Below are 13,549 nucleotides of genomic sequence, written 5' to 3' on the forward strand. Positions count from 1 at the left end.
AAAAAAATATAATTATAACTTGATTAATTTACAACTATACTCATTTGGTCATTCCTGCGTCTTAGAAATCGGAGTTAACTATATTGTGGAGAATGGATTGGCCCTTGATGGGATAGACTATGGACATTTCCTTTGCCACTCTCTTCCTCTTGGCTCAGCGAAACTTCCATGTCAACAAGGATAGCTTAGTAGTTCTCTTTCTAAGATCAAATCAAGCAGAACATTTGAAACACCAACTTCGTGTTCTTCACGTGGAGCATGTCCACGTGATTCTCACGTGATCGGTCAGTGAAATAATCTCACCAAGTATCTGAATAAGTCAAGAAATACCATAATAATCCAACAAATAATCCTGAATTATAATATCACAGGCCTCAACAAGCCTCTAGGAATACAAGTCCATCACAAATTTGCTAAAACATAAATACCCTCGCAGGGGCTAAGTCCAACTGAAATGATAGAATAAACAAATGCTAAAAATAAGGAATGAATCTGCTACTCCTCAATGTCCGCATCCTCTATAATCATCTCTGAAATATTTTCACCAAAAATGGCGGTGAGCACGGGGCCCAGCAAGTAAAATCTAATAATAATCTAAGAATATTACATGATAAGTAAAAAATGCAACTCATAACATGTCAGGGAAAAATATACATTATGACTTTTAATAGCTTTCATCATTATAGCTTATTTTACATAGAAATCCATATAGGAGTCGAGTCACAATAACATATCTCACATAGCATCATAAAAATCGAGGGAGACTAATCAACTAGCGGTATTATCGCCCATACATGCCTGGCGACGCTGCATATAACTGGTTGTCTGTGGCCATCAGACTAATGACCCCAGTCGTAGGCCCATCAACACCGTTCTAGTAATTATCGCACAGAGCGAAATCATCACATACGGCTGGTAAGAGCACACAGCTCAATAGACGCCCTGACCCTGCGTCCTCGGGTACCGCTAGAACTACAATCCCTTCCTCTCAATCATCTTTCTAATATCATACTAGTCAAGTCTCCAACTATGGTAGTGTAATCACCTGAATGCTCCACCTGCTACCGACCTCAGGTGTAGGCCGCTAATATGATACTATATAATATACACTCTACCCCTAACCCCGGGTTGAGTAGGTAAAAGGGCACTGCCTAACTGGGACTTGACTAATAGTGATACGTGCACGTGGTGCCATGACTTCTATTATTTATTTAACATAATCATCACAATAACAGATATTATAAACAAACATAGAGTCTATCATACATATGCATTAAGTGATAAATAATACAAGTAAGAACTGACATGTAATTAAATGCAAATATGAGATGTCATATAAGTTTCATAAGAAAACGACATTTAACTATCACAGGTAAGATATGACATAAGCATGCATTTTTAAAGACTATTATAAAATTCTACTCGCCTGGGGTATTTCTGGAATCCGTCTTACTCTCCTAATCAGTCGGCTCTTCTTGAATTTCAAGATCCTTCCCGCACAATGCTGAATCTAATAATTTATAAATAAAATAGACATAAAATTAATGGACTTATAAACTAGCCATCTTGTTGTGTATATTTAAATTTGATTCTCTAGGTCCGAGATATTATTTGTCCTAATTAAATTAATAATGGTCATTAGAGCCGTTCACATTGTAAATGTGAAGATAATTGAGAAGACTAATAGATTCAAATACTATTTTAATTTTGTATAGTCCCTAATTTTATTAATAACATGGTTGAGAAAAATTATAATAATTACAATTTACGTAGCTAACAGAATTTAAGAAAAATAACAGACTCAAAATTAATTAGACTAGGGTTAAAAATGTTAAAGATTGGGCTGAGTTCAAGGCCCAACAAATTAAGTGAGAGTGAGAGAGAGAGAGTAAGCTGTAGACCTACCTGCAGCCCACTGGACCAGAGGTAATGGACTGGGCTCAAGAGCCCAGTCTGACAACAAATAAGGAGGTGGGCTGCGGGGCCTCCCGCAGCCCACTAGAAACTAAGGGGTGGACTAGGCTCCAGAGCCCAGTCCACTGAGACCTTAAAAAAAAAATTAAGAGGGGACTGTGGACTTGGGCTGCAACGCAGCCCACGCCACAGCCCACAGAGAGAGAGCGGTGGGGGGCCCAACCTCCACCCTCTCCTCGTCTCCTTGACAGAGAAGGAGAAACAGAGGAGAGGGATGTTGCTGCCGATGATCCTCGTCACCGGCAACCCCCCCGGCTCTAGCAACTTCTCCCCAAGTTGACTAGTTTGACTTGGGCGCAGGAGTGGATAGAACATCTGGCTAGTGCGGCCGGAGGGTAAGAGTTGAGGAACTCCATGGCCGGCGGCCATGGAGTTTTCAACTCAGAGCTAGGTGGGCTCGAAGCCCTCTTCTCGGGTACCCACCTCTTTCAAGTGAAGAGGTGGGTCGGTCGAGGTTGATGAGTGAGGCCACCACCGCCGGTGGTGGCCGCTGGTGCCAAAGAAACCCGGCGGTGGGAGGCGACATGGCATCGCCTCCCTTGCGCCCCGTGGGTACCCAACTTGGGTACCTACAGCAAGGGGGAAAAATAGGGAAACTTCCCGAACCGGTGGGTGGTTGACCCGAGGTCGCTGGTCGGCGTATTTCTCTGGTGAAAGCAGACAAAGATAAAATCCTAATTACGCATGCTTAACTAGGTTATTTTCAAATTGAAATAAAGAGGGGATGAAGGCTAACCTGACGATCGAGGTGAGGGGTTTTGGTTGGCTGCCGGCGCTCCGGTGACTCGCTGCCCGTGACGGAAACTTCGGCGGCTCGGGAGAGAAAAGAGAGTAGGGAAAAGCGAAGAAGAGAAGATTCCGAAAAAAAAGAACTCGAGGGGGAATTGGGTGGAGATTAAATAGAGAAGAGGTGGAGAGGGCAACGGAGTGGAGTTAACTCCACTCCGGCGCCCTTCTCTCCCACCTCTCGCAACTAACTGCGAGAGGTGGGGGAGAGGGAAGAAGGAGTCAGCACGCGCCAAGCACATGCGCTGCGGTTAGGGTGCACGCGCATGGCGCGTGCGCTTAAAATTTTTTTTTTATTTTTTTTTTATGGGTGTTACAACATTCCTCAATCTTCAAAATTTCTTATCGAGGAAACTATCATTCAGAGGCAAGAGATTCAAGAGATTCAACTCATTTTCAGGGATAAACATCTCACAACAAACCGAGACAAAATTATATGGCACTCCAGAAGATAAATACATGAAATTTGCTAAATTACTTATGGATTGGATCAAATCAAGATATATGGAAACTAACGATTCCAATCAAAATTAACTGTTTCTATAGCTAGCACAATTAAAGAAGACTTCATACCAAAAGTCAATCTGTTGAAGGAAAGTATTCAGGGTCCTACAACATATGAACTTTGCAACGAAGCAGATGAATCAATACAACACATTCTTTGCAATTGTGGATTCATACAAAGCTTATACAACACACTAGCTGCTAAGCTACACATAAACACCTGCCCAAAATCATGGGACGTCTAGACATGCTAATGGCGATAATATATGGTGGAAAACTTAGTGGGAGATAAACAACTGAATATTTCGATTTATCAGCTTGGACTACCTAAGCTCTCACATCCTGACAGGAAATGGGAACCTTACTATCCTACCGAGAATTGTCTCTCCTTCGACGAATTCTCAACTATCTAGTAAATTTTGCTTACACCTCTCTATTCTTAACCTCTTTTCTGCATTCTCACAATTTCAATATATATATATATATATATATATATTATGTCTGGTTATATTTTGAATTTTTATTTTGCCAAGTAGCTCTCTTGTCCAACGAGTACTTTTAACACTTATGCTAAATAGATATTTTAATACTTAATACTTAACCTCGAGGTAAACGTACATGCTTGTTTGTAATTTAAAATTGTTCATATTCTTTGCCTGAACTTATTCAGCTTAACGTTTTTTTTTCCTTTAGAAATAATGAGAGGACATTAATTTAACCGATGTTATTAGAATTTGAATTTCATCCAATATGTTTGTGAGTTATTATTAAATTACTTTTTAAAAATTATATAAAATAAAATAAGAGAGAATGATAAATTATTATACTAAAATAAGCTAAAATATTATTTAATTATTACAGCAGACTAAGAAGACTCATTTTAGAATAAATTTATTCTTATTCCACAAGTGCACGAAGGGCTTAGTTCTCTGTAAAAGTGTAGCATTTGATAGTAAATTAGTATTATCCTAGGTACCAAATAAAATTTTCACAAACAAGCAAATAATGCATAAAATTAAGCATATGTTAAACAAAAACAATTTTACATAATAAAAACAACCAAACAAGTGATTTGCTTCTCGAGATGCAGCATCTACATATACATGTATTTTCCATGTATTTTCTGATACATATGCTTCTGTAGATTAATGTATAACCAAGGGCTCTAAGCAGTTTAGCAACAAGTTCAACATAGTAGTCTTTTGACATCAGCCAACAGTTGTGCAATGAAATGAAAAAGGAAACCATAATCTTCCAACATAAGAAGGAAATAAAAACAATAGAATTGAAGACAACGTTCTATTGAACCAAATTCCTCCAAAAGGAACCAAAAGATAAATGTAATCAATAACATTTCATAGCCCTCCTTGTTTTCCCCTCGAATGGTGAGGCAAATCCTATGTAACTAGTTTCTTGTCAATGAGCATGCTAAATAACCCATCAGAAGTTACAGCATGCAGTAATGGCAGCCGACTCAAAACATACAATTAGTATCCCCTCAGCCAAACAAGTAAAAAAAAAAATACTGAGGCATATATTGTTAATCATCACCTAGACCTCCCTCTTTTCCCAGATTTTCCTCTCCCACGACCTCGGCTAGAACTTGCTGCTTTCTCAGGAGAACCCTTGTCATTTTTAGGGCGCCCTCTTTTCCGCCCTGACTGCTTGTCCACTGTGGCCACACCTTTAGTTCCCCTTCCTCGGCCTCTGTGAGAAGGCTTGCGTCCACGCTTACCGTTACTGCCTCCAATCTCCCCATTTGCATCTTCATCATCCTCACTTTCATCTTCTTCTTCCTCTGACTCTGATGAATCTTCATGCTTCTTCCTATTTCTGGAACTTGGAGCAGAATTAGCAACACTCCTTTTAGATGTGCTCTTACTAGTTGTGGCAGTCTCGTTGCCATCCTTTACTGTGCCTGCAGCAAAGCTTTAGGTAAGACATTGTTTTTGAACGTTGGCATCCATATGGTGGCATGGTTATATACATTAATAAGCTATTAATGATCACATAGATACTCATAACTTAAACCCTACTTGGATGGAGAGAAAAAGAGGAGAAAGTTGCGGGAGAAAACAGCTTTCTCCTGTTTGGATTGACTATTTCATTTAATGGAAAGAAAGGGAGAGAAAAGAAGTCCTTCCAAGTACCAAGTCCTTTTTCCTCTCCAAAAGTGTAAGGGAGAAAAGAATAGGTTTTCTTTTCCTTTCACATGTATAGAAACAAAAGGAGAGAAAATCTTCTTTTATTTTTCCTTTCTCAGTCTTTTTTCTCTCCTGTTTCTTCTTTTCCTTCTTATTCTCTCCATCCAAATATAGAGTTAATAATAAAACCCCACCGCATGAAATGGGGCCAGGAGTTTCCTAAATAGAATTTAAAAGTTTAATCAAAGGAGAAAAGCAATAATTTGTAATGAATATGGTAAATAGACTATAGATAGAAGAGAAATAGCTTACCTTCATTGGATGCATCACCATCATAGACCTCAAGCTGTAAGTATTTTCCGTTAGTTGAGAATGTAGATCTAGATAATATGAGCAAAAACTATCTTCTAGCCAGCCACAAGTACAGAAACTGTAATAATAGACTAACTATAACTTTGGAAAATCAGAACATAAAGATATAACACAAATGATGTAATAAACAATATATTGTGCTGAATAGAAAAATGATGCAATCAAATAGAAAAGTTAGCAAGTAGGAATGTTAAAACAGCCCAAGTAGTTATTCATAGGAAAGTTATCAAGAATTATTCATAGGAAAGTTATTGAGAAGGCTTAGGACCCAATTAGACGAGGCAACAATAACTCTTTAACAGTAGCTCTCAACTGTAATAATAACTCTTAAATATAACTTTCTTATATTCGCTTCCAGTTTCCCTAAGATAAAAGTTTCTCAGATCCTAATGAGAATCTTTTATTATCTATTCCTGTTCCCCATCAAAATATTTAGGAAAAAGTTCAAATTTTTCAGTACTCTCTAATTTTACTATTGAGAGGATTACTACAGAAAAGAATCCAAAAGCATCTAACAATGTGATATTTGTTTGCACTCATGTCTTGGTACCTACAAGTATTTCGAGTTCTTGACGAGTCTTAAACTCATGAACCAAATTGGTATTAGGAAATTAGCACCTCTTAAGAGTTATGTGCCTGACAACATAGGCATTTAAATACGGACTGGTAATCAATCCATACAACAAAATAACACAGTAGTCAGAAGTAAAGCTGTTTACCTACAATCACCTTACTTGGTCAGATGCAATTTGAAATTATAAAATTCTGTCTCATATCCAGAGAAGAATTAAAGAAATAGGGAGTATATGCAGATGTATAAGAATAATATGTATTTGTCCGATTGTGCCAAACAATCACGAAAATAACAAGAAAGAACTTAAATAGCAAATAACTAATCTGATGAATGTCCTACAGAAAATATAAATTATTTGTTGATACTTGATACAAAAAATCAACATTAATGTCTTAGTAGAACATAATTCCCACTGAAGCTAATGAGTAGAATTAGCTAGACACTACAAGTTGACTATCAAGGTAAAAATTGCAAATTTATGCCAAACCAAGTTAGGATGTAAGACTTTCGTAAGCTTTTGGCCCAGTATGTGATTTCTCAATTTTTAACATTAATTTAAAGATTTTAATAATGATACAAGTATCTTTTAAAGGAAAAAAGTTTTTATGAAAATTCATATTACTTTTGTCCTGAGAGAGAAAATTGGTGAAACAAATAATAGACATCAAAAGAAATAAGGACTTTCCAATACATGTAAGAAATAATAAATTGATTTCACTCTGCCACAAGATTTTTATAAGACTTGGCTCTCTAAACTACTCTGGAAGGAGTGTGTCGGATTGCACAACCATTCCCATCCAGCACAGTCTTCTTGCAGATGAGACTAAGGGAGATGTGGACAGTAAGAAAAATAAGGGAATGTGATGAATGAAGATGGGGGACAGAGGAAGGAGAGGGAAGTAAGATACGATTTGCGATGCAGCAACCAGATCAAGAAAAAAGATGAGGAAGAAAGGATTAAATAACCTAGATCAGACCAGACAACTCAATTTGATTTGCTCAAACACTTTCAGCAAAATAACACTTAGATCCTCTGAACTATGTCCCAATATTACCTAGACCCCCTTAAAAAATAAAAGTTGACACTATTAACCCCTGAACTACTTAAATGTTTCAACATAACCCTTTAATTAGCATATGTTCCTTCCCAATATCTGCCAACCTCTCTCCCTCTGCTGCAGTCCAAGTGCATAAGTACTTCAGGCAAATTTGTGAAATAAACTTTTCTAGGTGTCTTTATATCAACTTCTTTACTTTAGGGGTCCAAGTGATACCAGGTCATAACTAAAGCGTTTGGGCTTGATTTAGCCAAAAATCTATAACTTAAATTATAGGTTTTTGGGTCTGGTCAATCAAGTACAAAAACTATATCAAACCAAACACATTTTTCATAAGTTTAACAGATACAGATCACGTAGGGGTAGGGCATATCCAACCAAGGGACCCATTTCTAATCTTCTTCTCCTTACTTCTTACCCACATAATCATTGCTACCCTATCTCCTCTTCCTCCCATCCTTTCTCTCTCTTCCTCCGCCAACTATCTAATACGATCTCCTCTTTTTGGCTAAGGTTCGATCTCTTCCGATTTTCAGATCTGGACTGGATCTGGCATGGAACTTTGTAAATACATCCCGAAAGATACCACCGTCGGATCGACCTGAGATTTTGATATATTGTAGCCCCGGAAAAGAGCTTTCCAACGAATCTAGTTTCAGGCAAATCAAATGTAAGAATCTCGAGATATCGTTCGATTAGTGGATGAACGTCAGGAAGTCTAATCAGGATCCGTGGATGGAGGCACGAGATCCTAGATGATAGTGGTTGGGGGTAGACCAGCGTTAATGGGGTGGCACCAGTGAAAAGTGGTGGTGAAAGGGTTATGGTTGATGGAAGGGTTAGGGCAAGTGTTGGATAGATTGAAAGAAGGGGGAGGAGAAGGCCACCCCTAAGGGATTAGGGTGATTGGCCAGTCGAGGGAGGTTAGAAGTGACGTCCCCGGGGATCGAGAGAACGAGAGCGAAGAAGACAAAGGAGGCAAGGCAAAACTCAATTCTTCAATAATGACTCTATGATTGCCATCAACATCCTTTAGAGGTTAACTAAACAATTCAAAATTAACCCTAAACAATACATTTTCGCCGACCGCGTTCGAACACGCCCGCTTGCGTTCGAACGCACCTAGTTCAATTCACACTCCCTGGACGTGATGTAGGCGTTCACAACCGCGTTCGAACGCACTCCACCCGCGTTCGAATGCGACTTACAGAAAACTTATTTTCTTAAGAATTAAACATTAAAACAACGTTTGAACGCGACTTATAGAAAACTTATTTTCTTAAGAATTAAACATTAAAACAAAAAACAAAGACACCCCTAAAGAGTATCCGTGCTCGAGACGACATCGGTGAAGTCCGAATCATATCACTATCATTTCCTCCCACCTCTCTCTCTCCCTCTTTTTATCAAGGCAAGATAGTCATCACTCGTTACACAAGTGCAGGCAGCTCAAATATCTCGTGCTACTTTGTATATAAAAACTCTTTCAAGGAAATTCACAACGAAACAAAATTCTGTGAAAATCACTGCCACAACTAGAATTTTGGTTGTAGTAACAATATACAAGAAAGTTCTGATATGCTTTAGAAAAAAACGAAGAATGAAAAGGAAGGTACAACACACACAATCAAAACTTAACCGACGATTAGACTACTACTATCTATTTCTGTAATATTTCGAATAAGCACCACAGGACCATAACTGTAGTACAAGTCGCCATTTCAGTTAATATACGAGGAGAGAGAGAATATGAGGGCAACAATTCTACTGTGGATGCTACTGCTCATTTCAAAAATGCAGATTATATTTGTCAATTGATGGATCAAGTGGTACAAGAAATCGGTGAAAAAATATTGGACGTCATGTGCTGCTGAAAATTTACTGATGATTAAAAGACCTTATTTATATTGGACGTCATGTGCTGCACATTGTATTGATCTGATGTTAGAGGATATTACAAATGAACCTGAAATTGATATAGTCATACGTGAAGGTCAGAGGTTAACAAAGTTTATATATAACCATAGTTAGGTTCTTAATTTACTCAGGCAGATGACTGGTGGTAGGGAGATCATCAGACTCGGAGTCACTAGATTTGTCACTCACTTTTTAGCCTTGGAAAGCATCATGCGCTACAAGAATGATATTATGCTGATGTTTATATCACAGGAGTGGTCTATAAACATTAAGAATATAAAACCTAAAGATAAATCTTTAGGTGAAACTTTGAAAAATATGGCTCTTGAAAATGTATTTTTCTTAATCCAAGATTTCAATTCTCTAAAAATGTCAATAATGATAGTGAAGTCTTGTTAGAGGTTAGAAAGGTAATAAGTAAACTTGAGCCCGATATTCATAAACAAATCCTGTGCGATAAAGAATTTATGATTCAATTAAATAATTTTATTATTATTTGTTTCAAGTTTTAACTTTCAATATAATCAATAAGCTAATAATATATTTCTGATTTCAGATGGAGAGATAGATTGAGAGCTAGGCAATTCAGTACTGCTAAAGTTGCTGCAGCTATATCTCATAACACTCCAGCTGAATAGTGGTATATCTATGGATGGGAGGAGGCACTAAATTTGACGCCAATAGCAAAGAATATTTTAAGTCAAACTGTTTCTTCATCACAGTGTGAAAGAAATTGGACTACTTTCTCCTAAATCCACACAAAAACACGCAACCGTTTGACAATGAAAAAATTGGAGAAGTTAGTTTTTTGTCATTATAATATAAGATTGAGGGAGAGAAATTTAAGAAGAAAGACAGAAAATGAACTGATTGATTTAAATCATGTTTTTGATAAAGAAAACCCCTTGACTCCATGGATCAGAGGAATAGAGGATAGGTTATTAGATGACAGAGATAACCCATGGTTAGATGAAATATTAGGAGAGACCACGACGAGGGCAGAGGCTGGTACGAGTCATTCAGCAACGAGAGATAATATACCTACTAGTACTAGTCATAGTCCTGATAATACATATGGTGGTGAGATCGTTCCATCTACATTTGTTGAGGAAAGTCAATAAGGCATAAGGAGTGAAGACAGAGAAACTGAGGATATATATACATATCAGCGACGTCGTCATGAGATACATTTTGGTTCTTATATTATAGTACATCGTGTATTTATTGTTTAGAGTCATCACAAGATCTATATGCTAGTTATTATCCTCAGTATTCTCAGGCACAAGCTCCAAATGCTGGTTATTATTCTCTTCAAACGCAAGTCACACAACAAGATCCATATAATATGACTAGTATGATGGAATCATATTTTGGAGCATCAGGTCCCAAACATCAATATTTATAAACTTATGGTGATTATGATGATGAAGACTATAAAAATTTACGAGAACCAGCTCGGTATTCATCAAAGTTTTAAATTTTGAGTAAGTTAATACATTTTTTAAGTTTTTAGACTTCATATGTGAGTAATTTTTGTTTTCTTATTTTTTATCATTTTTTCTAATTTTTTCTGCATTTTTCTACATTTTTAAATAATATTTAGAATTTTATATAATTAAAAAATAGTCCGATCCGATACGAAACGATACCACTGATACGGCCAATATGTATCATTTTTCTGGACGGCCGATACCAATCCCGATCCCGATACTGGAAACCTTGCTAAATACCACTATAGTTCCATAACTATAGCAATGTCTCAACCCCTCCGAGTAGATGACTCTAGCATCAGTAGGAACAAAAAATCCCTGATAATGTCCATGTGCATCATGTGGTATAATCACCTCCTTAATTCCCTCCCTCCACCTCTAAGATAAGTACATCTCCTTTGAGTCCGTACCTACTTACCGAAGGTAGTAATTAATAAGCTGCTTTAATTCCGAAAATATTTATCACCATTAACTTAATTGTTATGATATACTTTTGTTCTAGTTGATATGAAAATTATCAAACACGAAAATTACAAAATAAGGACAAATCATCAAGATATGTAAGCAAAAGGGAATACAGAATAGAAATCATATTTATAATCACCTTCTCCAGCCGATCACCTGCTTTTGCTCTATCTATGACAATCATAGAAAGGCCCCATCCACATCCAACACTACAGCAAGTATTTTCAAGTTAAAAAAAAGAAATATATACACGAAAACATACACTTAAAGAGAATATATGCACACACATATAAAAGATATCAGAATTCAGTATGAAATCAGGAAATTGATTATTTACCTAGTCACATGCATACCGTCAAGGATATCAACCTTTTTTGGATTTGCAGAAGACCTACAAATGCAAAGAGGCTTATATATTCAAAAAGTCTACTAGGACACCATGTCAAAGAATAGTCATATATTCAAAAAACAACCATAGAATATAGTCATAGAATTGGAACAAGTTATCAACATTGTCAAAGGCACATACTTCTGGCCTTGGGGTCCATATCCCAGCTCCCCATGTTGAGCATGACCCCAAGATATGCATGAATCGTCAGCACCAACAACATGGTGCATGTTACCAGAAGCCATACAACGGATATTCCAACCACTGCAAATGAAAGATATTATCTATCAGGAAAAGGATTCAGATTGAAAAAACAGAATGGCAATAAAGCAGAGCTTATATAAATGTTTTAACACGTGAAAAAAGTAGACAGAAGAGAATGACAATTTTAATGGATAAAACGTGGAAATCAAGGTAAAACAAAAGGTAAATTTAATGCATTTGGTTGAAATATATGAAACAAATAGATGGATAACATACATCAAAATACCATGAGAAAAACATCAATGTAAAATGTCAATAAAATATCAAGTTTGGCTTTCAAGTCAAGGTGGAAATCTAGCTTGAGCTATGTAAAACCAAGATAAGAGAAATTCCCTTCAGGTTAGAATTCCAAAAGGCAGCTTATTTATATCTTTACTAGAGATATCAAGGTAGAAAGAAAGTAATGGAAAAAGGTCTGTGGAAAAAGGTATGTTTGGGTGATATTTTCCAAACTGCAAACTGCTCCTCCAATCAGACAATTAGTTGTTTCAATAAGTTTAGGGTGTATCGGGGTTTTTGTAGGTTCAGGGGCTCCCTATAGTCCATAAAGAACCCTAGTTAATTAAGTCCATGAAAAACAACCTCCAGTTAAGCCAATCACAATCACATAAATGTCCATCCAAGAAAAAGAGTGAATGCAAGCAAAAAGAAAAACATTATTTTATTCCTTCCTTTTTCTTTTGTACATAAAACCAACAATGGTCGTACTAGTGGCACATGCCATGCCGTACCACTATCAACACGCCCTCGGCACATCCTGACGTGCCAGTGACATGCATCTAATATAATTATAAAAAAAACTATAGAATATATAGAGATGTTTTTAGATCTTCAATATGTCAATCTTTACTTTTTAGTTCAAAAATATGTATTAAAACCGACATAATAGTCTTTTATCTTTAGATTATTTCTGTAAATGACTTGTTTTATTAAAGATAAAACAATTGTCAAATACAAATACTATTCAACACATAATATAATTGAATATATTTATTAAAACTAATATTAACAATTGAACACTCCATAATATGATTGAATACTCCATAATATAATTGAACACATAATAACATTCAACAAATAATATTAAAGTCGATTGATAATGATTGATGAAAATTAAAAAAAAGCTAGAAAAAATAGGCTCCATATATCAAATCATGTTTGTTAAGAAAATGACTAAAGTTGATTTGATAATAATTAACAAAAATAGAAAAAAAGAAATAGCTCCGCATCGGCACAGGAGTGTGCCACTGGCACACCCCGTGCCAAGTGTCGTGCCACCACCGGCACAACCATCCTTGCATAAAACATGTATTATTTGCATGAATAAGCATTTAAAAGGAAATACATAATGTGATAGAACTTCTAGATTTTAATGAAGTATTTCTACTTTTTCTGGATTTTTACTGAGTATTCTAGAATTTTCTCAATTGAAAAATATGATTGAACATATTAATAATATCATGATCCAATGTAGCATAGCTAGGTGATACCCCTGCCTATGAGTCAAGTGATCTCAGGTTCGATCCCCATCTTATGCAAGAAAAAGTGAGCAAAAGAAAAAAGAAACTACTTTGCCCGCTTGGCTCGGCAATGTTTTGGCTCGAAGGAGCCAG

At 36.5% G+C, this 13,549-nt stretch overlaps 1 protein-coding gene across 1 annotated transcript in view; it reads right to left on the reverse strand.

The window, feature by feature from the left end:
• Positions 1–4,546: 4,546 nt before the first annotated feature.
• Positions 4,547–13,549, reverse strand: part of LOC140789054 (uncharacterized) — a 32,896-nt gene continuing 23,893 nt past the window's right edge. Inside the window, exons 12-16 of the mRNA XM_073138650.1 lie at positions 11,814–11,936; positions 11,622–11,675; positions 11,424–11,493; positions 5,721–5,754; positions 4,547–5,182 (exon numbers count right to left, since the gene is read on the reverse strand). Coding sequence (XP_072994751.1) covers positions 4,812–5,182; positions 5,721–5,754; positions 11,424–11,493; positions 11,622–11,675; positions 11,814–11,936 — 652 coding nt within the window. The 3' untranslated portion in view covers positions 4,547–4,811. The remainder of the gene's footprint in view (positions 5,183–5,720; positions 5,755–11,423; positions 11,494–11,621; positions 11,676–11,813; positions 11,937–13,549) is intronic.

The sequence above is a fragment of the Typha latifolia genome, chromosome 5 (assembly GCF_019914945.1).
Source record: "Typha latifolia isolate L0001 chromosome 5, TyphaL0001v2, whole genome shotgun sequence".
Taxonomy (NCBI): domain Eukaryota; kingdom Viridiplantae; phylum Streptophyta; class Magnoliopsida; order Poales; family Typhaceae; genus Typha; species Typha latifolia.